Source organism: Kogia breviceps, chromosome 12 (genome assembly GCF_026419965.1).
Source record: "Kogia breviceps isolate mKogBre1 chromosome 12, mKogBre1 haplotype 1, whole genome shotgun sequence".
In the NCBI taxonomy this organism is placed as follows: Eukaryota; Metazoa; Chordata; class Mammalia; order Artiodactyla; family Physeteridae; genus Kogia; species Kogia breviceps.
Genome location: NC_081321.1, coordinates 94,848,703 through 94,874,609, shown reverse-complemented (window position 1 = coordinate 94,874,609; position 25,907 = coordinate 94,848,703). Strand labels below are relative to the sequence as shown.

The window sequence follows — 25,907 nt, the reverse complement described above, 5'->3', positions numbered from 1 at the left end:
GAAATTGAGAGGTTTCTCACTAAATGTCATAGTGATGTCCTTTATTTAATTTGCTCTCTCTTTTTTTTTTGGTTGATTTTGAACCATCCTTAATGTTTTTCAATGTGTTTCTTGAGAAAGCCTCTAAGACATTCTTGTTTGAAGTCATGGCTTATAGTTGTGTCTAAGGGTCTAAATCAGTTTTACTGTCCTTTTGACAAAAAGGAAGGTGAATAAAGTAGGTGACCGATAGTCTTGACCTGGCACAGTGCTTCAGCACACACAGGACAGGCCTCAGCAGATGTTAATGAGCAAATACGAATAACGTCATGCAGCCTCTGCGATCGATCTTCTCTAAAGAAGTTGACAAATATATTAATATTTTCAAAGTCCTCCAGGATCCAGCCCTCACCTGTCTCTCCAGCATCATCGGCCAAGGCCTCTTTGTTCACTTTGTTCCAGCCATAGTGAACTACTTACAGCTTCCCAAATATGCCAGATTGTTTCCGGTTTCCATATTTTTATTCATATTACTCCCTCGGCCTTTCCTCTCCCTACTTCTCATTCGAGACTCAGCTTTTATAAAGTAATTCCTGTCCCATCTCTAGGCAGAACTGGTGATTCCTTCCTCAGTGTTCCCAGTGGATCTTGTCTGAATTTTATTATAAGATCTGTAACACTGTATTGGATTTATTTACTTACATTAATGCCTCTCCTATTAGATTATCAACCCTTTGATACCAGACACTATTTCTCATTAATCTCTGTATTAACAGATTACGTAAAACTGTGTACCCAGCATTTAATAAGTATCCAATAAATTTCTATGTAAGAATGACTGAATTAATCAACTAAAGTCTTTTTTGTTTAAATTGCAATAGGTACTTATTCAATAAATATTTACTGGGTCCCTACCACATGCCAGATGGTGCTGGGCTAGTGTGGTGTAGTAGAATGAGCTTTGGCTTTGAAGGAGCAGAACCATTATTCTTTGTCATTTCTTAGCTGTATAATCTTGAGCAAGTTACTTAACTTTCTAATCTTCATTATTTTCATCTATAAAACTGGTCAGGAGGAGGTGTTACAAGAATTAAGTTAAATAATAGGACTTCCCTGGTGGTGCAGTGGTTAAGAATCCACCTGCCAATGCAGGGACGCAGGTTCAAGCCCTGGTCCGGGAAGATCCCACATGCCTCGGAGCAACGAAGCCCGTGCGCCACAATTACTGAGTCTGCGCTCTAGAGCCTGCAAGCCACAGCTACTGAGCCCACGAGCCACAACTACTGAAGCCCATGCACCTAGAGCCCGTGCTCCTCAACAAGAGAAGCCACCTCAACGAGAAACCCGAGCACAACAAAGAGTAGCCACTGCTCGCCGCAACTAGAGAAAGCATGCGTGCAGCAACGAAGACTCAACACAGCCAAAAATAAATAAATATTAATTAATTAATTTTAAAAAAAAAATATATATATATACGTATAGCACTCAGCAAGGTGTCCAGAAGCAGCCAATAGGCACTACAAAAACAGTTCCTTTCCAAGAATTCTCAAAGGGTTTACAGACTAGTGAAGGAGACAGATACAAATAACGAATGCTTCATTGCTGAAACAACAACGGGTGCTCTTAGAACACAGATGAAAAAGGAATTCTGCCAGGAGAGTACAAGAAGGAAGCGTAAATCGCTGCATTCCTCTCCCCTCTTCCAAAATGTAAGCAAAGAGAAGAGCGTCCATTAAGGCACAAAGCTGTGAAAAATAACTTCATGTCTGGGGAACAGAACATGGTCTGGGGTAAGGTTTACAGATAGGGGTTTACTAAAAAAGAAGCCAGAAACGTTGTTTGGGATTAGGTTTTTGGAGGGGTTTGTAGGATGACATCTGCAGTGACCGGGAGCCACCAGAGCTGTTCAAGCAAAGGTGCAACGTGAGCAAATCTATCGTTAGACGTTGACTCTGGCAGTGCGTGGACTACAGACCGGAGTGGGGAGGGACCGGAGGCAGAGAAGCGAGGCTACACTCACGTAAAACTGTGAAACTGCTAAATCTAAGAACAAACTCCAGCTTCATAAAAGGATGAGGCACCAAATGTCAGTATCAAACGAAATACAGGTGTTTTTTGTTTGTTTGTTTTTGCTGTACGCGGGCCCCTCACTGTCGTGGCCGCTCCCGTTGCGGAGCACAGGCTCCGGACGCGCAGGCTCAGCGGCCACGGCTCACGGGCCCAGCCGCTCCGCGGCACGTGGGATCTTCCCGGACCGTGGCACGAACCCGCGTCTCCTGCATCGGCAGGTGGACCCTCAACCACTGCGCCACCAGAGAAGCCCAATACAGGTGTTTTTAAAGGGACCTAGTGAAGTGGAAATGCAAAAGGGCTGGTGTGATGGCCACCTTAAATACCCTCTGTAAGAACTCTGGAAAGAAGCATTAATGTCAAAACGTACTTTTCTTCTTTTTAAGATGAAGACTCTCTCATTTCACTGCCAATACGCGGTGGAAATAGATTTTAAAAACTTACCTTTGACAGTATCCTGGGGCAACACGAGCCCGTGAAGATGAGTTTAGACTACATTCAGTGCAAAAACCAAAACCCTGAAAAGAGAAGAAAATAACAATGAGCCTCATGCTCACAGCAAGACGCATTGGTACAAATCCAGGCTTCTCCACCTGCCAGCTACTGACGCTTAGGCCAGTGGCCTGACAGCTCAAGCCTCAGCTTCCTCATTCAACACTGGGAACAATAACAGCATCTTCCTCATAGGGTTCTTTGGAAGTTTAAATGAAATATGTGTAAAACACTTAATACAGGGCAGGGCACCAGCCACATGCTCTATAAAGGTGAATGGTTTTTAAGAATGTGAACTGAAATACTTTCTGAAGAAACATGACAACCTATGTTAAACCTTTATTATTTATTTAACTTATGTGTTCTACCAAAAAATACCAAATTGCCTTTTCAACTTCTCCATTTGACACGAGGATGCCTCATAATCACTGTAGTTTCAATACATCCCAAACTGCACTCTTCATCCCCTCCGCCCCTGTACCACCCCCAGACCCCATTCTCCTGTCTCCACTGTCTCAGTCAAGGGTATAACTGGGACTTCCCTGGCGGTCCACTGGTTGAGACTCCATGCTTCCACTGCAGGGGGCACGATTTCGATCCCTGGTCAGGGAACTAAGATCTGGCATGCCATGCAGCACGGCCAAAAAAAATAAGGAGGGGGTATCATCCTCCACCCAGGTGCTTGGGTCAGAACCTCAGAGTCATCCTGGATTTCTCACCCCACCCCAGTCCTCTCACAGTCCGTCAGCAAGTCCTGTCATTCCTGCTTTCACAATATGTATCTCAGATCCACCCATAACTCTTCATTTTCATTGTTATCATCATTTCTTACTTGTGGAGGCCTCTTAGCTGGTATTCCTGGGCCTACTCTTTCTCTCCCCCAATCTATTTCTAATTAATTGCTGGAACGGCCTCTTCAAAATCAAATCAGATGACAGCAAGTTGCTAATAAGTGCAGTGAAAATGTTATTTCATGATGGAGTGTTTCTTTATATATATGTGAAATATATACTCATATATACACAAATATACATGAAATGACAGCCATTTATTAGACATTTAGAGATCCCAGGCCAGTCCCTTCATTTTATAATGGCAGGAACAAATGCTAGAAGGATATTCTGCTCAACATGCTACACTGTTGTCAGAAAGATGGTCACTATTTGGAAGCTGGCCCCATAGCTGATTTCAACTGGCCCCCTAGTTGATTTCACAATCAACTTAATGTTTCTGTCCAAGAAAGCACATTCCATTTCCCACGGCTATGGATTATAAATTATAGCTTTAGTCCTACATTTGAGGTAGTGTTTTACTGAATCTCGAAAGCATCTTGCTGTCCTCTTATCTATCATCTCTACCTTAGCTTATTTTTTTAAGTGTTTAAATAAATAAATCTCAGATGGAATGGTGCTGTGATATTAGTGACATTTTAATTATTATCTTTACCCTTCTATTATACACACTGTTATCCCAGCAATCTTCCTTTCTAAAAAGCCAATTTGACCTTTGAGCATACCACTGCCAAAATTCAGTCAATACCTACCCACTACCCTTAGGGTTAAATTCAAGATCTCTCGAGCCCCATCGTCACTTCACATTCTAGTCACATCGACTGCACAGGGTTTCCTTGCTCACGAACGTCTCTGAAGGCCCTGTGCCTAATTCCCTTCTACTCCTCTTTTTTTTTAAAAAAAAAAAATAAAGGGTGCTATTTATTTATTTATTTTTGGCCGCATCGGGTCTTAGTTGCAGCATGTGGGATCTTTGTTGAGGTGCGAGGGCTTCTCTCTAGGTGTGGTGCACGGGCTCTCTAGCTGAGGCACGTGAGCTCAGTAGTTGCGGCACGCGGGCTTACTTGCCCTGTGGCATGTGGGATCTTAGTTCTCCGACCAGGGATCGAACCCACGTCCCCTGCATTGGAAGGTGGATTCTTTACCCCGGGACCCCCAGGGAGGTCCCCCTTCTACTCCTCTTTTAAGATCTGCCTCAGGTGTTAGCTCCCGACCGTTTCCTGTACCCTTCTTGGTTGCACTAAGTGTCCCTCCTCTGAGAAATACCATGTAATACTGGTAATATCCATGGGTCTGTTTTCTTCACACAACAGAACTCCTTGACCACAGGACTATCTATGTCTTACATTAACTTTGAATTTGGTATCGGGTAGGAGTTCAATAAACATAAGCTGAACTGAATCCTGACGTGATCCCAATAACTCAGGACTGCAGTGTGGACGCTTCCATACTGCACTGGGGAAAGCTGAAGAAGCTAGGTGCAACTTGCAAGATGGGCCTGGCCCTCACAGAGGACGTAAACCTTGTGGTTACGTGTGATGCTCAGCACCTCAGAGAAAGACAGGATTCTTAAATTTTTTCTCAACTGCAGACTATCAAGATAAGACCGACTAATTTTCAGTTCTCTATTGTGGTTAGTTTCTGCCCCAGCTAAACATTCTTCTCCAGACTTATCAGTAGTCTAAATTCTATACCAACTTCATAAAGTAGCCCATTATTACATATCTTGCTAACAGACAAGCTTAGGACACTGGCCAGCTCTGTCCTTTGCCTGCTTGGCAGTTGGTCCCGGACGCTTGCCGGTGGTCAGTGACGGAAAAGGAGTTAGAACAGAGGAGAGGGAGGCGGGGGAAACTGGGCAGTTTTCCAAGTACTCTGGAAACTAGTTTTTACAGAACAGCTTCGTTACTTTCTCTGCAGGGCTGTAAACCTCGGTATCAGACGCACTCATATTCAAGATAAACAAAATTTAATTCTAAAATCAACATTTAAAATTATCTAGTTGAAGTTATCTACAGCACTGTTTTCCTTCTAAGGTATGAGTAATGGCAAATTCCTTCCAAACATCATTTTGAAATGTTCAGAACTACACTGCAATCCTTCCATCTGATGATGTGTAGCCACGGCAGTAAACTATTTGAACTGCTCCCGTTTTCTCTATTCTTTTGCAGAATAACCAGATTGGTCTTGAAATTCACACGGGGGGGTGGGAAGGTTCAGTGGATCTTGGACTACATCAATTCCCAGGCCCTGTAAAACTTCAAGTAGGCTTCAAGAGCTCCTCCACAGTTAAGTATGGAACTAAACTCACAGATGTAACTAGAACTGAAATCTTTCATAGGGAATATGGCAGGTTCAAAGAAATACAAAGTCAATAAACTATATTTACTAATAACACCTCTGATATGATAAAGTTTTAATTTTCAAGCTTGGTTGTTTAGCATGATTCTTTTTTTTTTTTTTTTTTAACATCTTTATTGGAGTATAATTATTTTACAATAGTGTGTTAGTTTTTCCTTTACAACAAACTGAATCAGTTATACATATACATATGTTCCCATATCTCATCCCTCTTGCATCACCCTCTCTCCCACCCTCCCTATCCCACCCCTCTAGATGGTCACAAAGCACAGAGGTGATCTCCCTGTGCTATAGCATGATTCTTTTAAATTTAATTTCAATTCTCATTTCAAAAAAATTCAAGCAATATGGATACAGCCCTCGACCACGGTCCTCTCCCTGCCCTGGTCTTCCCAGGACTCACCATTGTTATCTGTTTGATAACCGTCATGATTCTTGAGGTGCAGATTATTAAGAATATACCTGTAAACTTTTAATTGAATCACAAATAACACTGAAAACCCTGACTGTCTACCTTGTTGGCGACTGGCCTAACTTCAAGCAAGATGTCCGGAAGAGATGCCTTAAGTGAGGCAGCAGATGTGAGGGTGGAGCAAAACACCAGCAACGAAGCCCAGGAAGGTCTTCCCAGGAGGCAAGCATAGACCAGGAGATTCAGGACAGATGGGAGGGTACCACACGTCCAGCTCTGTAAGCGGGGCACCCAGCCCAAGTAGGCAAGAAGGAACCTATTTAATTAACACCAATGATAAAGTCAAAAGTCTAAGGAGCGCAGGTGGAGGCTGTTCTGCTATAGGTCGATGGGTTTATTTAGCCACCAATACCCGAGGGTTGTTACTGTTCCAACATCTGGAAATGCTACCTTTGCAGTTTCCAATCACTTTTACTTTAGTTCAACACTTTAGAAATTCTGTAAAAATGTTCAAGTCTGCCCACTCCTAAAAACATCCCCTTTAATCCTAAAATTTCCTCCAGCTTTTGCACCCTCCATCCCCTCTTTCCTCTCCTACTCAAGCTCTTAAAAAAGAAGCTTTGGGGACTTCCCTGGTGGCTCGGTGGTTGAGAATCCACCTGCCAATGTAGGGGACATGGGTTCGAGCCCTGGTCTGGGAAGATCCCACATGCTGCAGAGCAACTAAGCCCCTGCACCACAACTACTGAGCCTGTGCTTCTAGAGCCCATGAGCCACAACTACTGAAGCCTGTGAGCCACAACTACTGAAGCCCGCATGCCTAGAGCCTGTGCTCCGCATCAAGAGAAGCCACTACAATGAGAAGCCCGTGCACCGCAACGAAGAGTAGGCCCCACTCGCTGCAACTAGAGAAAGCCTGCACGTAGCAGCGATGACCCAACGCAGCCAAAAATAAATAAATAATTTTGTTTGTTTGTTTGTTTTTTGCGGTACGCGGGCCTCCTACTGTTGTGGCCTCTCCCGTTGCAGAGCACAGGCTCCCGACACGCAGGTCCAGCGGCCATGGCTCACGGGCCCAGCAGCTCCGTGGGATCTTCCCGGACCGGGGCACGAACCCGTGTCCCCTGCATCGGCAGGCGGATTCTCAACCACTGCGCCACCAGGGAAGCCCATAAATAGATTAATTTTTTAAAAAAGAAGTTTTTATTTGTGGTGTCAGTGTCCTTATCTCTCATGCACTTGCTAAGCATCAAAATTTGGTTTCTTTCCCTATCGTTCTCTGTTGTTAAATACAGTGGATATCATTGAATTTTTTGTTTTAACCTCTCTTTGGCATTTAAAAATTAGAATGACCTGAAACCCTTGTCATCTGGGAGCTCCTTTCCTATCTTGATGTTAAGGATACTGCAGATCCCGTCACTAGGCCAGGGGCACCTTGCTTTAGTTCCTGGTCCCTTGGCTGTGTCTGGGTCCCCCAGGCTCCCTAGGTTTGCAGCCAGCCCAAGGCCCCTGTCAATACTGTTGATTTTCAGGTTCTCACCATGGGCAGAGTGTTGCTGGGTGAGGAGCTGCTGCTGCTGTACATGGAGGGTTGGAGGACAGGGGCTGTGGTGAAGCAATGCGGCTCCATTCCTGTCTCCGAGGATTGAGCCTAGTTCTGATGCTCACACTGATATGGAACATATTTAGTCCCTTCATCCCACAGAAGGGGCCAAATGCATCAGTTCTGCTATCTTGACTTAGACCATTTCCTTCCAGTCTCTTCTGCTGGACAGTCTTTCTCTACTTGTCCTCTCATTATTGGTATGTTCCTCGGGAATTCATCCTCCCTTTCTCTTTTGATTATAAACCAGGTGTCCCCAACCCCCGGGCCATGGACAGCTACCGGTCCACGGCATTAGGAACCGGGCCGCACAGTCGCTCCCTGCGGCTCCCCACTGCTCGCGTTACCAGCCCCTTACACCAGCCCGTGGAAAAACTGTCTTGCACGAAACCGGTCCCTGGTGCCAAAAAGGCTGGGGACGGCTGTTATAAACCCATGTCCTTATTCTCTCCCACAGATTTAACTACTAGCTATATCTTGATGATTCCCAAATCTGTCTCTAGGGCTCCCCTTTCTTACAATCTTCAAAGCCATCTATATAGCTTCCTAATGTCAGTGGACTTCTGTACCCCATGGTCCACAGGTCCCTAAAAAGCAACGTAATGACACAAAATAATCCTCCTCTCTAGAGAATCCTAGCGTCCCACTCAAAGAAAAATCTGGGACCATCATCAGCATCTTGCTCTCACCAAACTCTGTCAATTCTAATCCCCAAATATTTCAACAGGTACTTTCTTCCCTATTCCTACTGTCACTGCCTTAGTTCCAGCATAACTATACCAGATTTGTTCCATTTGTTTTTTAATTGATTTTTTACCCTCAAGACCCACCCCACCCCCACTGCCATTAGAATTACCGTTGTAAAGTGCAAAACCACAGCGCCTTTGCAATGTCTCTCATCCATCTTCAAGATGAAATCTAATTCCCACTGCGTGCTATACAAGGCCCAGGATCCATTCACCTCTCAGCTTCATTTCACAAAACCACATTGCTTTCAATTTCCCTTAAGCAGCACATGGCTTCATGTGCCTGTGACTTTGTACATGCTGTTTCCCCTTGGACTCCTTCCCACTCACAGGGCAAATTCTTTCTCAACCTTCAAGATGCAAGAAAAGGGAAACCTTTTCTATGAAGTTTGTCTTGATTCCTCTCTTTCGCTACAGGTGCTCTGGATGGGTCCTTCCTCTGGGTTAGCAACCGTACTTGTATATTTTTCCACTAGGCTTGTTTATGTCGTGTATACTACAAGGTCATAAGCTTCCTGAAGGCAGAAACGGCTAAGTCCTTTTATCACAGTATCACCATCATTTAAAACAGTGCTAGTGCAAAGGATATTCCAATAAGCTCTTATGAAATAAAAACATACATTTTTGGGGAAAAAGAAAATCAACTCAATACAATATTCTTAGTTTACTCAAATAAGGATGCTGCTTATCACTTATAACAATATATCCAAGGGGTCTTCCCTGGTGGCACAGTGGATAAGAGTCCACGCTCCCAGTGCAGGGGGGCTGGGTTCAATCCCTGGTCAGGGAACTAGATCCCAAATGCATGCTGCAACTAAGAGTTTGCATGCCACAACTAAGGAGCTGGTGAGCCGCAACTAAGGAGCCCTGGAGCCGCAACTAAGGAGTCCACCTGCCACAACTAACCTCACTCAACCAAATAAATAAATATTTAAAAGCAAACAAACAACAACAACAAAAACCAACACATCCTAGGCCACATTACAGATTCCATTCATTCATTCATTCAGTGAATGAGCCACCTCCCAGTTATCATGCTCTGTTCTAGAAACACCATGGTGAAGTAATGCTAGGCTCTCGGGGCAGTGTGCTACGTACATGGACCCACAGACTTCCAGGGATAAGCTGTGAAGAAACTCTGGGACTGAGAGCAGGACCCTGGCATAAAGATGTTAAATTTATTATATCTTGTAAGTCAGGGAGGGTTGCCTAATAAAAAACAAACTCAGTCTGAAGCAGGGATGATGAAAAAGGCACGTGCTTCGCCTTCAACCACTAATCCAGTTTGGTCAAATGGAACTAACACCCTCTCACTTAGTCCAGAACAACTTGTCAATTCTTTAACAGAAAGTAAAGCTACCCTCTGAAGACCTACACACACTGCAAGTCACTTGGAGATGGGGGCGGGACGGTAGGGAATAATGACTGCCAGCTACAAGAACAGCAAAGGCAGCTACTGGAACAGCAGACTCCACTCAACCAGCTCTCCTGATGCTTACGAAATGCCCAGCGCTATGCTCAGCATTTTCAGAGCAAGGGCCTCTGGCCAGGTTTTACTGCAATCATTGGCCACATAAGAATCAAACAGATTAACATGCTCAGCTTTTGTTCCCAATTCATTGACCATCTATGATCAAAAAGCCTTCATTCTTTTTCCACATTGTATATTTTATGTAGGTTTTTAAAAAATCAAATAGCTATTTCTATGAAGGTTCTTCACAAAATTTCAAATGCATATTGGTTCTCCATTAAACCAGTAAGGGAAATTTTAATATTGATATTGAAGATAATAATAATATGAATAACCATTAACTGTTTATGCTGTGCTCAGCAATATACATCGTGGACATCTCAAAAAACTCTCATTTAAGATATGCTCCCTGTCCTCAGATGTCTTAACACTGTTGATAAGTGTTGATAAGAAAACTAGCACTCCAAGCAATGCCACAAAAACTAAGCACTAAGCTATGTGGCACAGAAGTTTTGAGGATGCAGAGAAAACGATGGGCTAGACAATCTGTGCAGCCTTCAGAGAGAAACTAAGATTCGTGCTGGAATTGACAGGATCTAAAGCAGTGATTCTCAAACTTTTTCGGCTCGGTGTCTCTTTACATCCTTAAAAATTATTAAGGACCCCCAAAAGCTTTTGTTTAGGTGGGTTGTAATTATCAATACTTACCACATTAAAAATTAATACTATGAAAAATTTAAAATATTTATTCATAAATATTTAAACATACAAATAAATGATTAACATTTTAAAATTAAAAATAATATTTTAAAGGATAAAAAATTTGAGAAAAGTGCCATTTTTAAACATTTTTGCAAGTGACTTTAATATTTTACAAATATCAGACAACAGCTGTATCCTAACATCTGCTTTTACATTCAACATTTTGCAGTACCGCATGCCATGCAGCCTCTGGAAAACTCCACTGTACACTGAGAAATGAGTTTAAAAGGCATTTATCATCTTAATGTTATTAAATAATTGTGATTTCATGGACCCCCTGAAAGGGTCTAGATGGGGGGTGAGGAGGGATCCATGGACCACAATTTGGGGGATCATTAATTTTAAAAGAGAAAGAAAATGGTATAAGCAAGGGCTGGGCAGGAAGGAAATGTGTGGTTCGAGAGCCATAACTTCCAAGTTTGCAATGCTTACCCCTAAAATCTTGGCTACAACCAGGCTCACCTCCATCGTGAGCCTCAGAGACAGAAATGGCAGGGCAAGGTGCGGACAAGAAGCCTCCACCTCACCCCATGGTGCGTCTGTGCCTGTGGAAGAGGCTCTGCTGCCCTCGGCAACATTCCCTGGAGGCCACGTCAGGCTTTCCTCTCTGGCGCCTACACTGTGCTCTCCTAGAAGCTGTAAATGGCTCACAAGAAATTGCCTTGCCGGGCCTTCCCAAGGCTGTGTTTACTAACTACTAAATCATCTCCCTGCTACAGTCTCAAATTCTTCAGACATTTCTTGATCTGGCTGTCTTAAAAAGCACATTTAACATCAGCCACGTAGCCAGTTTTTCCTTGCCAAAAATCATGGGAGTTTGCTATTCGGTTCCTGTGCATCTTGAGACTGTAAAAACAGTTCCCGGAGCATCATATGTCATGGATCTAGTTGCCATAAACTGAAAACATTTTCTTCATATTTTGTGGCACAAACTAAAAGCATTCTGGATGCGATTTGCATACAGTCCATCTCTGGCCAAAAAAAGAGGTTTAAATATATGGATAGACGGAGAAGGGGGGGTGGCCATTACCATCGTTAAACTGTTTTATCATCAGTGTTCGATAGTGTATAACTATGGTAAAATTCTAAATTAAAAAATAACATTCTAAAATTACCCTGCAATAAGTACAGTTGTTCATTTTATGTAGCAAGCTTTAAGTTGTCTAACAGTTATTTTATAGCTGAGAGAAGCACAGATGAAACAGAAGCTTCTTTTTTGTCTTTTAAATAAAAAATATAAAAAATAAAAACAATCATGAATCTATATAATTTTCAGTCTTTTTATTTTATTTTTTTAGTAAACATATTTATTAAGCCCTCTTTACAGAAGAGAATGGATCATTTTGAAGTCAAAGTGAAACTAAAACTTTAAAAGAGATTTCTGGTTCTGGGAATGGTAAACTAGGTAATTCAGACCAACCATCCTATCTTGCTAAAAACAGCCCAGAAAATCTGGACAAAATATAAAAAAATATCTTAAAGGCAGAGAAGCACTAATAAGTCAATTAAGAATTACCATACACAAAAGTCAATTCTAGTTGAACTATCAACCCCAAAGGGGAAGATAAATAATAAGCTTTTGGAAAACAATGTAAGATAATGTTTCCATTACCTAGGCATAGGGAAGGCTCTCTTAAACAGGAAACAAAAAGTATATATTATCAAAAAACAGAAAAATATAATGATACCCAAATTCAGCTTTTGTTCACCAAAAGACATCCCTGAGGAAAACAAAAAAGCAGGTCATATAAAACGAATAGAGGGCTCATATTCAAAATAATAAAGAGTTCTAAAATGAAAAAAAAAGACAGATAACAATAGGAAAATGGGCCAGAGGCAAGATGAGGCACATCACCAAATAAACAAACAAACGACATTATCTAAATGGCCAATAAACATATGAAAAGGTGTCTAGCCTCAACAGTAAGAAAAATACAAAAGAAAATCATAATGGAAAATAAAAAAGAAAATCATAATGACATAACATTACATACCAGAATAGCTAAAAATTTTAAAGTCTGATAAAAATAAGTGTGGCCAAGGATATGGAACAACCCGAACAATCATGTACTACTTGTGTGAATGTAAACTGTTATATCCACTTTGGACTACAGTTTGGCATTATTCTTCTAAAGTTAAAAACAGACATACTCCATGATCCAGCAATTGCACTCCCAGGTATATACCCCAAAGAATTCATGCACATGGGCACCAAAAGATATACAAAAATATTCAGAGCAGCACTATTATAATAGCGCCCAAATGGGAACAACCCAAATATTCTCAATAGTAGAATGGATAAATATATTCTGGCGTATTCATAAAATGGAATACCATACAGAAATAAAAATCAAGAAACAACAGCAATACACAGCAACACGGACGGATCTCACAAACCTAATGACCACAAACAAAAGAATATATAGCATGTGACTCTGTTCAAAATCAGCCAAAAATATAATGTTTAGAGGTACACAGGAAGGAAAGAAAGAAATCAGAAGAGTGGTTACCTGTAGGTGGGAGGAGTGGGGGGGGGGTGGGTCACTAGAAAAGTCACTAAAAAGAGCTGCTGGGTCCCTCCCTGCAATGTCCTATTCTTTGACCTCAGAGGTGGTTATTTTAAAATAACTGAGTTTTACATTTGTATTTTACACACTTTTCTGGTTGTGTGATATATTTCACAATAAAAAAGAATGAAAGCAAAACAAAAATAAAATTAATACAAAGGAAAAAGTGGTATCTTTGGCATAACTTTAAAAATTAGATGACAGAACCCCAATTCCTTAGCTGGCATCCTGGCCCGTCATTATCCAGCCCTGTCCTAGTCTTATCTCTTGCCACCCACCTTTCTTCACAAGTAGTACAAGGAGTCTGCCACACTCGTTCTCAACCCTGTGCTTTCTTTACCTTTACTCGCGATATTTCTTTGTCTAGAAAACCATGTAGACAAAACCCAATCATCATTCTGCAAGGCTAAGTACCAACTGTCATTCAAGACACAGCCTGGGTGTCATCTCCAGTGAGACACCTTTTAAGGAGACACAGATTCTAGAGCCACACTGCCTGGTTCAAATTCCAGATTTGCCATTTACTGGGCATGTGACCTTGGTCAACCTTGGTCAAGTTACCAACCTTAGTTTTGTAGCTTCCTCATCTGTAAAAAGGGGTGAAAATACTACCTGCCTCACCAGGTTCTTGTAATGATTAAATGAGTAAATATATGCAAAGTGTTTGGAACATGCCTGGGAGAGAGTAAACGCTAGGTATTAGCTATTATTATTATCTAGCTACTATTACTAGCTATTATTATCAAGTATTATTATTAACTAGGTATTAGCTATTATTATCATCAATACACTCTGATAATCTCCTCCCTATCCCCCAAAGCTCCTCCAGATTAGATACTCTTCTGCTGGGTTCCCATGGCTCAGTATTATAGCTTATTTTCCTTTATACAGCTCTTATGGATAGTTACTTCCTTGTGAGCAGGAACGAAATCTTTCACATCTCAATCCCCAACATTTAGCACAGCATCTGATATGATGTAGATGCTCAAGGAATATCTATGGAATAAATAAGCTACAAAGACTGCAAACATGTATCTATATCACATATAAGAGTAGTCCTTTCGTGGGGACTTCCCTGGTGGTCCAGTGGTTAAGACTCCACGCTTCCAATGCAGGGGGCACAGTTTTGATCCCTGGTTGGGAAACTAAGATCCTGCATGCCATGTGGCCAAAAAAAAAAAAAAAAAGAGTAGCCCTTTGGTGCTGCCCTATTGTGTGTGTACACTACAAACTTGGAAGCATCATCTTGATGAGATTTCTACAGCAATTACCTTAGAATATGGATGGAGACTCCCTCTGGCAGCAACAAATGAGAGACAAGTAATAATACTCGTCCTATGCACCTGCTGTGAGGCTATTGTGAGGTTCAAATGATAATGACTATGAAAATATTTTTTTAAGTGTGAAGCTCTACAATATAAAGTTTTATCACCTTAATAAAACAACAGGATTACTGTTGAATTGCAAGTCTGGAAAGGGATTTAAGGGATAATAAGGAATTAATATAATGTAAAAATGCAATCTGACATGGTCTTAGATAAGATTTTTTATTTTCAGGTTAAAATATTTTGCAATGAAATTTTCTGATTTTCTCATTTGGTTATTAATGAGTTATGTACTGTCAAAACAAACATTTGTGTTTATATGAATGTTCACAGCAGCATTGTTCATAATAGGCCAAAAAGTGGAAATCACCCAAATGTCCACCAACTGGTGAATGAATAAACAAACTGTGGAACATCCACCCAGTGGAAAACTACTCAGCAATAAAAAGGAACGAACTACTGATACATACTACACAACATGGGTGAACCTCAAAAACATGCTTGGTAAAAGAAGCCACCCATGAAGGCTACATATTTTATGATTCCATTTAAATGAAATGTTCACAAAAGGCAAATCTACAGAGACAAAGTAAATTAGTGGTTGTCTAGGGATGGGAGTTGGAACAAGGATTGACAGCAAATGGGCATAAAGGGTCTCTGCGCTGATGGAAATGTTCTAAAGTTGAGTTGTGATGATGACTACACAACTGTGTAAGTTTACTAAAAATGTTTTAATTTCATACCTAAAATGGGTGAATTTATGGTATGAAAATTATGCCACAATAAAGTTGTTTTTTAAAATACAAATATTTGGCATTCTTTTACAGTGAGCTATACTTCCCACATCTTTAAAATCTCACCCAGGGACTTCTCTGGTGGTCCAGTGGTTAAGGCTCTGTGCTCCCAATGCAGGGGGCCCAGGTTCGATCCCTGGTCAGGGAACTAGATCTCTCATGCCGCAACTAAGAAAAGATTCCGGGGCTTCCCTGGTGGTGCAGTGGTTGAGAGTCCGCCTGCCGATGCAGGGGACACGGGTTCGTGCCCTGGGCCGGGAAGATCCCACATGCCGTGGAGCGGCTGGGCCCGTGAGCCATGGCCGCTGAGCCTGTGCGTCCGGAGCCTGTGCTCCGCAACGGGAGAGGCCACAACAGTCAGAGGCCTGCGTACCGCAAAAAAAAAAAAGAAAGAAAGAAAAGATTCCGCATGCTGCAACTGAAAGACCCCACATGCCGCAACTAAAAATCCTGCAAGTGACAACGAAGATCCCAAGTGCCACAACTAAGACCCAGTGCAGCCAAATAAATAAATAATAAATAAATAAATATTTAAAAAATAAAATAAAGTCTCACCCACACACGGGACCAAATAACATAAAATTAACAAGAAAAATCAGCTTTTAAAAATTAAAAAATAAAAATATGTCACATACTAAATATCTTAAAAACCCAAAGCACCATCTCTATACTTATTTTCCAAACCAGGAGCAACAAATAATGATCTTGATAAACAGGCTTTCACTGTCATTTGTTCATTTCATCCCACCTGTACAAACATACACTCTTGCCTCATTTGCATTTATAATTGCAAATATAAATATTTGGCACAATGCCTCCCCCTTTTTTATGGCCAAACAGCAAGCCTAAGAAAAAGGTAAATACAAGAAAGCATAGTGTATAATAAGATAAAAAATAATGATATACATACAGTAAACAGGATTTCTAAATAGGGTATAAACTAACCCTTAGAAATCAACAGTCTTTACACAAATGTATTTCAGATGAATTCTACAAGTCCTAAAATGCTATCCAAATTAGTTTGCTGAACTGGAATTGTTAAATTGGATATTGCTTAAAGTAGGTCACTGGCATGGGCCTGAAAGTATTTGGTAATACAGAGTTCTACTTGCAAAATCATTTGTCTTAATGAGATCTGACTTAGACACAACAGGAGAAACCACACTGGTTGGGTGTCAACTGTCAGTTGTATATTATTCAAATAAATCTCATTTTAGATGTATCGCACTGCAGATTCTTGAACAGGGAAATAACAAGATGAAAATAGTGTTTTCGAAAAAAGTAAATCTGGTGGTAATGTTCAGAAAATGGCCTCTTTTGCTTCCTGCTCCTTTCTCTTTCACATCTACGCAGTCTCCAAAGGTCATTAATCTTTCTTCTGAAATGTCATTCAGGTTTATTCCTTTCTTTCTACTTCTACTCTCACCACAATAATCCTAAATTGTGTCAGGAGTCATTAAAGGACAGGAAAACTGGGAAAAGCAGCCCAAACTAGAGGTTATTAGAATAATCTAGATGGAAAAGAAGAGGACTTGGTCTCGAGCAGTGGTCCTCAAGGTGTGGTCCCCAGACCAGAAGCATCAGCATCACCTGGGAACTGGATAGAAATGTAAATTCTCAGGCTTTACTAAGACCTACGGAATCAGAAACTCTGGGGGCAGGGCTGGCAATCTGTGTTAAGGAGCCCTGCAGATGATTCTGATGTAGGCGTAAGTTTGAGAATTAGTGGTTTGGAAAGAAGCAGAGAAGAAGCAATTGGCCAAGATGAGGAGAGAATTTGGGAACCTGGTAAGAATTTCTATCACAATGTCCCTCCAATCTCCAACCCAACCTATCCAAAAAGAACTCTTCTCCAAACCTCTCTCCCAAGTATTACTCATTTCTGATATCACAACCCTCTATGTTGCTTACATTCAATCTCCCCACTAGTCCTCATCCAACATACTAATCTTGTTGATTCCATAGTTGAAGCTCTAGTCAATCAAGGAGAAAAGAAATGCACCATATAAGGGAAATTATGATAAAAAGGACTCTTCAAATCAGTGAAGAAAAGATGAATTATTCAATAAATGATTTTGGAATAACCAGCTAGTTATCATGGGAGTGGAAAGTGGAAAGCTATATTCCTTCCATCAATTCTGAGATGTGTATTTTTTTCTTTACATGTTAACATCTCTGAAATCCAGACAGATTTTACAATTAATGCCATCTTATATCTTACAGTTAATTGACAGCATTCTTTTTTCTTAGTGGAGCATAAAATAATGGCATGTCTTATAATTGATGGCATCTTAAATTCAATAAAATATAGTAATATAACCCCTAACATTTACTGAATACATACTATGGGCCAGTCACAATGCTTTAGATTTAATAACTCATTTGCTTACTTTAAACACCCCACAAAGTGTATTACTGTCACCCCATTTCATAGAGAAGGAAACTGAAGCAGAGAGCTTAAATAACATCGTCAAGGGCAGCAGAACTCAAGCTGACTCCAGAGCTTAAGCTCTTAACTACTGTGTTATAACTGAAAGCTCAAAAACACTCTTCTATTTCCTCCATTCATCATAAAATGGTCTTTATTTCAAAATAAAGATTTTGTCATCATTTTTGAAAGATAATTATTTTTCTCTCAGCTCTTTGACAATAGCATTCTGTCTCGTGGCTTCCACTCCAGCTAACGAGAAGTCAGCTATCAATCTGAGGCTGTCTGAGAACAGTCTGCTTTCTCTCTCTGGCCACTATTACGATCTTATATTTGCCAATGTATTTAGGGGATATTACTCTTTCTTTATCCTGCTTGAACTTCCTAATTCAGAGGATTCAAGTCTTTCATCAATTTTGGAAAATCTCAGTCATTATCTCCTCAAATACTCCCTTCCTCTCTCCCAATTTTTCTATTATCTCCTTCCAGAATTCTGATTAGATGTTATGTTAGACCTCATTCTATCTTTCACATGCCTTAATCTTTCTTTTATATTTTCTCTTTGTCTCTCTAGGTTTCCTGTGGGAAATTTCTTTAGCTCTATCTTCTAGTTCATTAGTTCTCTCTTCATGCGTCTAATCTGCTATTTAACTTGTCGATTAACTACTAAATTCAATAATCGTGTTCTTCAGTTCTGAAATGGTTCTTTTTAAAATATATCTGGTTATTAATGTCTTTTAAAACAGCTAGTCAGATAGCTCTACAATGACGCACAGCAATTGAAAAACCCGGCCACAACATATGGGACTTTCAACCTAGTTATTTCGGATGGTCTCAGTTACCTAGTTATGCTTTTAATCTCTGTTTTTATTGCTTTAAAGATATCAAATATTTTTACTTTATGTTCAGTTTCCAATCATTACAATATATAGTCTTTTCAAATCAGATGATTTTATTTCTGCTGACTCACTCATTGCGGCTTGTTTCCTAAGTGTTTTGTGATTTTTCATCATGGGCTTCTGTTCTGTGGAATTTTATTTGTGGGACTTGTTTGAGTCCTAAGTAGGATATTTTTTCTCCTGAGAATATTTGTGTTGCTCTGTCAGGTTCCTGGAGGCACTACTAACCCAAGAACAATTTAAAGTAAATTAGACTGAGTTTCTCATGCTACACAGACAGTATGAATTCAAATCCCACATCCACACATGGGCCAGTTCATGGTTATGAATTCTTAGGGGAGATTTCCAAAAAATTTACTATGGAAAAATTTAAGCACAAAAGTAGGCAGAATAATATAATGAACCTTCGTGTGCTCATCATCAGCCTAAATAACTGTTAACTCCTGGCCAACACTGTTTCATCTGTATCCAACCCACATCTGTCTCCCTGCCTCTGCATTAGTTTCAAACCAAACCTATTTCATGGATAAACACATCAGTATTCATCCCTAATACATAAAAAAAAAACCTCTTTAAAAATTCACACTGCCACTATTACACTTAAAAATATTAATAATTCCAATACCAGCAAGTAACCAGTGGTACGGTATTCAAATTCCAGTTGTCTCATAAATATACAAGGTTTTGTTAGTTTGTTTGCTTTGATGTGTTTTTCCTTTGCAACTTATTTGTCAAAGAAACCAGGCTATTTGTCCTGTAGGGTTTCCTATAGTCTGGATTTTTCTTATTAGACGCCCATGTTGGTATTTAACATGTTGCTCTGTCCTCTGTAATTCTTATAAATTGGTTCTCAGATCCAGAAGCCAGATCAATTTGTATAGGAAAAGAAAAATATATGCTTAATGCAGGATTAACAAATGGTAACCAATAAGCTTTTATAAAATATCCTTATGAACTCATAAATGTATCAGTTAATGTTTTTATTGGTATTCAAATTGTCTCATCACTGGCCAAAGGGAGTCTCTTCATGTATGTTCTTGGGCCCTTTTGATATGACCTTGTAGTCTTTGATGACCTCCTTGTAATATGGTATAACAAGAAATTCTAGGTTTAGCTTTATCTTGTATAATTCCTACCGCAGAACTGGATAAGCTATCCAAGGAATCCTGCTTCTTTTTGTGAGAATTAGTATTTCGAGACTGTAATTTGTGCACTAGGGTTACATACGGCTACTGGGTTGATCACTGTTTCTAGGGCTTTTCAGTGGAATAAGGTAGCAGGTAGTTTTTTTGTTTGTTTGTTTTTTAAGAAAAAATATATCAAGAGTTCTTACAAAAACTTCCAATTCAAAATCAACTTAATCAAGAGAATGAGAAGACAAGCCTCTGAATGTGAAAGACGTATTTGCAAAAGACATATCTGATAAAGGACTGTCACCTACAAGATACAAAGAACACTTAAAACAATAAGAAAATGAACAACCCAATTAAAAAATAGTCAAAAGACCTGAACAAGACACATCACCTAAGAAGACACACAGATGGCAAATAAGCATATGAAAAGACGCTCAACATTGTATGTCGTTAGGGAATCATGAATTAAACAACGAGATACCACTGCACATTGATTAGAATGGCCAAACATTAAAACAGTGACAACACCAAATGCTGACAAGGATACGGAGCAACAGGAATGCTCAACATGGCTGGTGGGAATGCAGTACATAGTGCAGCCACTCTGGAAGATGGCTTGGTGGTTTCTTACAAAACTACAGTCTTATGATCCAGCAATTACACTCCTTGATATTTACCCAAAGGAACTGAAACCTTATATCCACACAAACACCTGCACACTGACGTTTACAGCAGCTTTATTCATAATTGCCAACACTTGGAAGCAAGCAAGATGTGCCTCAGTAAATGAACTGATGAACTGAAAATTGATTATTCAGCACTAAAAAGAAATGAGCTATCAAGCCATGAAAAGACATGGAGGAAACTTAAATACCTATTACTAAGTGAAAGAAGCCAATCTGAACAGGCTACACACTGTATGATTCCAACTCTACGACATTCTGGAAAAGGGAAAACTATGGAGGTAGAAATAAGATCAGAGGTTGCCAGGGGTTCTTGGTTGGAGGGAGGGATGAATAGGGGGAGCACAGAGGATTTTTAGAGCAGTGAGAACTACTCTGTATGATACTGTAATGGTGGACACATGTCATTAAGCATTTGTTAAAACCCACAGAATGTACAGCACCAAGAATGAATTCTAATGTAAACTTTGTAGATTTTGGGTGACAATGATGTGTCACTGCAGGTTCTTCAAAGGTAACAAGTGTACCACTCTGGTGCAGGATGTTGATAGCAGGGGAAACTAGGGGTTGAGTGTGGGGAAGGAGGTATATGGGAACTCTGTATTTTGTGCTCATTTTTACTGTGAACCTAAAACTGCTCTAGAAAAATAAGCCTATTTTTTTAAAAACCAAGTTAACAGGTTTTTAATTAACTTCTTTTATTTTATATCTGTATCTCCTTTCACCTATGTTGAGAATCTGAGTCTCAACAACACTGGAAATGATAAAATATCACGAGTACTCATTTACTTTATCTGACAATACACACACAACAATCTCTGAATGACAATACTGATACCATCGCCAATTATATATGGGTACACTTGAAGGGTTTTGTTGTTCTGCTGTTGTTTTTTGCAGTTCTTTTTTTGTCCTTAGGGTATATACCATTAAGGATATAACGTTCAAATTACTGAGTTTTAAACTTTAGGTTCTTTGTTTCTAGTTATTTTCAATTTTCAAGGATTGCTTTTTTAAAGAAAATTAACTTTGCCTTATACTATTTAAGTAATTGCACAAAGTCAAGTCTACAAATACACTATACTCAAGGCAGTCTTGCTCCTATGCCTGTCCCCTCTACCTTATTTCCCTTCCTTCCTCTCTTAAGTTTTATGATTTATTCTTCAATTTAAAAAAACATAAAATGCAAATATTAACATCAAAATATGCTAGAAGCCCTCGTGTTCAAAGCAAATGGAGGAACAGAGCACAAAGACCACTGGTTTTGTAGTTAGAAGACACAGTATCCAGTTACAGTTTATTATACTACTACTTGTTTTTTTTGTTGTTTTTTAAAAAATTATTTATTTATTTGGCTGCCCCAGGTCTTAGTTGTGGCACACGGGATCTCCGTTGCCACGTGCGGGGTCTTCATTGTGGCATGTGGGATCTTTAGCTGCGGCATGTGAGATCTTTTAGTTGCAGCTTGTGAACTCTTAGTTACAACATGTGGGATCTAGTTCCCTGACCAGGGATTGAACCTGGGCCCCCTGCATTGTGAGTGCAGAGTCTTAGCCACTGGACCACCAGGGAAGTCCTTGTACTACTTGTTAAGTTGACCTTGCGCACTGTCTAATTTTTCAGAGTTCAGTACCTTTTATATATTATGAGAAAAATAATAAATATCTACCTTATACACTTGCTGTGAGGATCAGATGAGACATGAAAAAATTTGAAAGGTACAACTGTATATAAGTACATCCTTGGAGGAAAGGTTTCTGAAGATCAGTCCAAAATAATTCTGTTTATAATAAAATCTCTTTCACTCTTAGGTACAAAGTGGGCAGGAATAATTTTTAAACTCATACCTTATTAAGAAAGGACCCTCGGACTTCCCTGGTGGTGCAGTGGCTGAGAATCCGCCTGCCGATGCAGAGGACACAGGTTCGTGCCCCGGTCTGAGAAGATCCCACATGCCACGGAGCGGCTGGGCCCGTGAGCCATGGCCACTGAGCCTGCACATCCGGAGCCTGTGCTCCGCAACGGGAGAGGCCACAACAGTGAGAGGCCCGCGTACCACAAAAAACAAAAACAAAAACAAAAAGAAAGGACCCTCGAAAAGATACATGCATTCCAATGTTCATAGCAGCATTATTTACAAAAGCCAAGACATGGAAGCAACCTAAGTGTCCATCGACAGATGAATGGATAAAGAAGTTGTGGTACGTATATACAATGGAATATTACTCAGCCATAAAAAAGAATGAAATAATGTCATTTGCAGTAGCATGGATGGACCTAGAGATTATCATACGTTGTGAAGTAAGTCAGACAGAGAAAGACAAATATCACTTACATGTGCAATCTAAAAAATTATACAAATAAACTTATTTACAAAACAGAAATAGACTCACAGACATAGAAGACAAACTTGTGGTTATCAAAGGGGAAACAGAGGAGGGAGGGATAAATTAGGAGTTTGGGATTAGCAGATACAAACTACTATATATAAAATAAACAATGAGGTCCTACTGTATTACACAGGGACTATATTCAATATCTTAGTATCTTGTAATAAACCATAATGGAAAAGAATCTGAAAGACAATATATATAGATATTATATATATATATATATATATATATATATAACTGAATCACTTTGCTATACACCAGAAACTAACACACATTGTAAATCAACTATACTTCAATTAAAATAAAAGAAAGAAAAAAGAAAGGACCCTCAAGAAGTAGGGGGAGAGGGCTTCCCTGGTGGCACAGCGGTTGAGAGTCCGCCTGCCGATGCAGGGGACGCGGGTTTGTGCCCCAGTGCAGGAGGATCCCACATGCCACAGAGCGGCTGGGCCCGTGAGCCATGGCCGCTGGGCCTGCGCGTCCGGAGCCTGTGCTCCACTGCGGGAGAGGCCACAACAGTGAGAGGCCCACGTACAGAAAAAAAAAAAAAAAAAAAGAAGTAGGGGGAGAGAAGCTGAACTCAGAGATTCCTCATACTCTCCCAGGAGAAGGACCAATGGGTCCCGGTTAATGTTATGTGGAGGCCTGCCTGGTCCTTAGAGTCTGGGTCACCAATGGTTAAGTGGCTGGACTTCTGGCTCTCTAGGGAAGAATGAGGCCGACAATACCCTGCAAGACCCAGGCCTGCCTACATCTCCAGCTTCTCTCCTACCACCCTGCCTTCCTCTCTGTCTCTAGCAAACCAGCCTTCCTCAGTTCCTCCAAGGGTTCAAGCTCTTTCTTCCCTTAGTACCTCCACATGTTAGTCCCTTTACATGAAGGCTCTTGCTCCAAATGATCATCTGGCCAACTCCTACTTTTCCGTCCAGTCTTTGCTTAAACGTTACTTTCTCAGAGAGGCCTTTCCTAACCTCCCAGACTGAGACAGATCCCCTTGTGTATCACTCTTACAGCTCCCTGTATTTTCCTAGAAGGCAATTATCAGGGTTTGGTATTACTACATACTACATATGTAGTAATGTGACTGCTTGACCGTCTTTCTCCCACAAGATAAAAAGTTCTGTGATGGTCAGCAAGTGCTTTGCTTCTTTCTTTCTTCTTTATTTTTGGCTGTGCCACAGGGCTTGTGGGATCTTAGTTCCCCAACCAGGGACTGAACTCAGGCCACCGCAGTGAAAGAACCGAGTCCTAACCACTGGACTGCCAGGGAATTCCCTGCTTTGCTTATTTCTTCATTCCCAGTTCCTAGTACCATGTCTGGTGTCGAGTAGGTGCTCAATGAGTATTTGCAGAATGTATGAATGAATGAATGAATGAGTGAATGAAAAGTCTAATGCATCATATATAAAACTGATGAACTAGATCCTGAATACTGGGGAAAAGGGAAGGATCACATTGTTAAATATGGGGAAAAAAATCTGTATTCCAGAGTCTTCTCATAAGGGGGGCAGTATTTCATTCTCCACTAACTTGATTTATAATTTAAATATATAATCATTCAAATTGTAGAATTCATTTCCCTCTCTATATATAATGAGTTTTAATTATCAAAATATCCAGAAACAAGGCTTCCTTATGCCTGTCACAAAAACTGCTTTTTTCACTAGTGATGTAGCATAAGCCAAGAGTATTATGATAAAGCAAAAAATTTCAAAATAAAATACTATACCCTCCTAAAAATGCCAAGAAGACATGTGTCTGTGGGAGAAATGTGTCTGTGGGAGGGGGAATCTAGAGATAAAAAGAGACTTAAGAAATACATAAACCAAAAGCTATAATGATAATCTTTAAACACTACCTCATTTTATGTAGCCAGAAAAAGCTTATTAGCATTTCTCTTCACTGGACATAATGAATAAAGTATGGTAGAAGAAGGACACACAATTTAAAAGAGAAGTTAAAACTTAATTTTTTTTTAATCTAAAGCCTTCATTTTCCTGCAAACAATAACATTCCATATTTCTTAGATTAAGAAAAATAGCATTTCTATCCATTTGAACTCAAAGTGAAAGAAGACCTTTTTTGAACTCTTTATACATTCTGACTAGCATCTATTAAAGAAGTGTGATATACATGATCAAGCACCCAAAATTCACATACAGCCTTTACCACTGAAAGGAACCAGAGCTCCTCAAAGAAACAACTGATTCACACTGGGACAGAAAACATACAAGATAAGTCCCAGACATCTTACACATCAAAAAGCAAGGATGCTATCTATAAAAAGCCTTCAGAAGTTCACTTGAGGAGCCTCCTCCCACTAGTTAAAAATGGGACAATCTGAAGCATCAATAAAAATAATCACTGCAACGGTTTCACATATATCAAATATGTTAAAAATCCATGAGTTCATGATACTATTTTTAAACAAACTCATTGGTCTCCTTTGATTGGATGATGCTAGGGAACCAACTTACTATTCTGAAAAGTGGTAAGTAAAGGGAAAGAATCAAGCATTTTTCCTGCTTTTCCTGAATGAAGTGGACCTCAGATTAACCACAGAGGTGATATGGAAAAGTTTCTCCAGCTAATTAATGAAGACAAATGACAGAGTTAGAATATCACCATTTTGCAACATAGAATAACATAGCGAGGCACTGATCTTTAATACCTGTTAACATCACAGTAAGACGAGACAACTGCTTATTATGCCTCCTAATAGAAGTAAACACCACCTCCCATAAAGTATTCTTGCCAAATAAACAGAACCTGAACTAGAACAAGACTCTAGATATAACTACCAGTTTACATGAAATACTAGAGCAACATGTTAAACACACCATGGGGATGCAATTAGCAAAATCCAGAGGGTGAGAAGCTACTGGACACATGATCGAGTTAATTTTTAGATAAATTGTGGGGAAGAAGAGAGGGAACCCTACAGATAAAAAAAGACTTAGGAAACATTAACCAAATGGTACTTTGGTCCTTGTTTGGA

The 25,907-nt window shown here is 40.0% G+C and overlaps 1 protein-coding gene and 1 non-coding gene across 11 annotated transcripts in view; both read right to left on the bottom strand.

Annotated features, from left to right (window-relative positions):
- Window positions 1-25,907, bottom strand: part of TNRC6B (trinucleotide repeat containing adaptor 6B) — a 259,882-nt gene that overhangs the window by 193,267 nt on the left and 40,708 nt on the right. For all 10 annotated transcript variants that reach the window (XR_009338497.2, XM_059081027.2, XM_067010245.1 and 7 more), the window contains one exon: window positions 2,494-2,567. Coding sequence is in view for 4 of the 10 variants with exons in the window: in XM_059081023.2 (XP_058937006.1) it covers window positions 2,494-2,567 (74 nt within the window). In the remaining 6 variants the exon portion in view is untranslated. The remainder of the gene's footprint in view (window positions 1-2,493; window positions 2,568-25,907) is intronic.
- TRNAV-CAC (transfer RNA valine (anticodon CAC)) lies at window positions 22,016-22,088 on the bottom strand. The gene has a single exon. It is a non-coding gene; the product is annotated as a tRNA-Val (tRNA).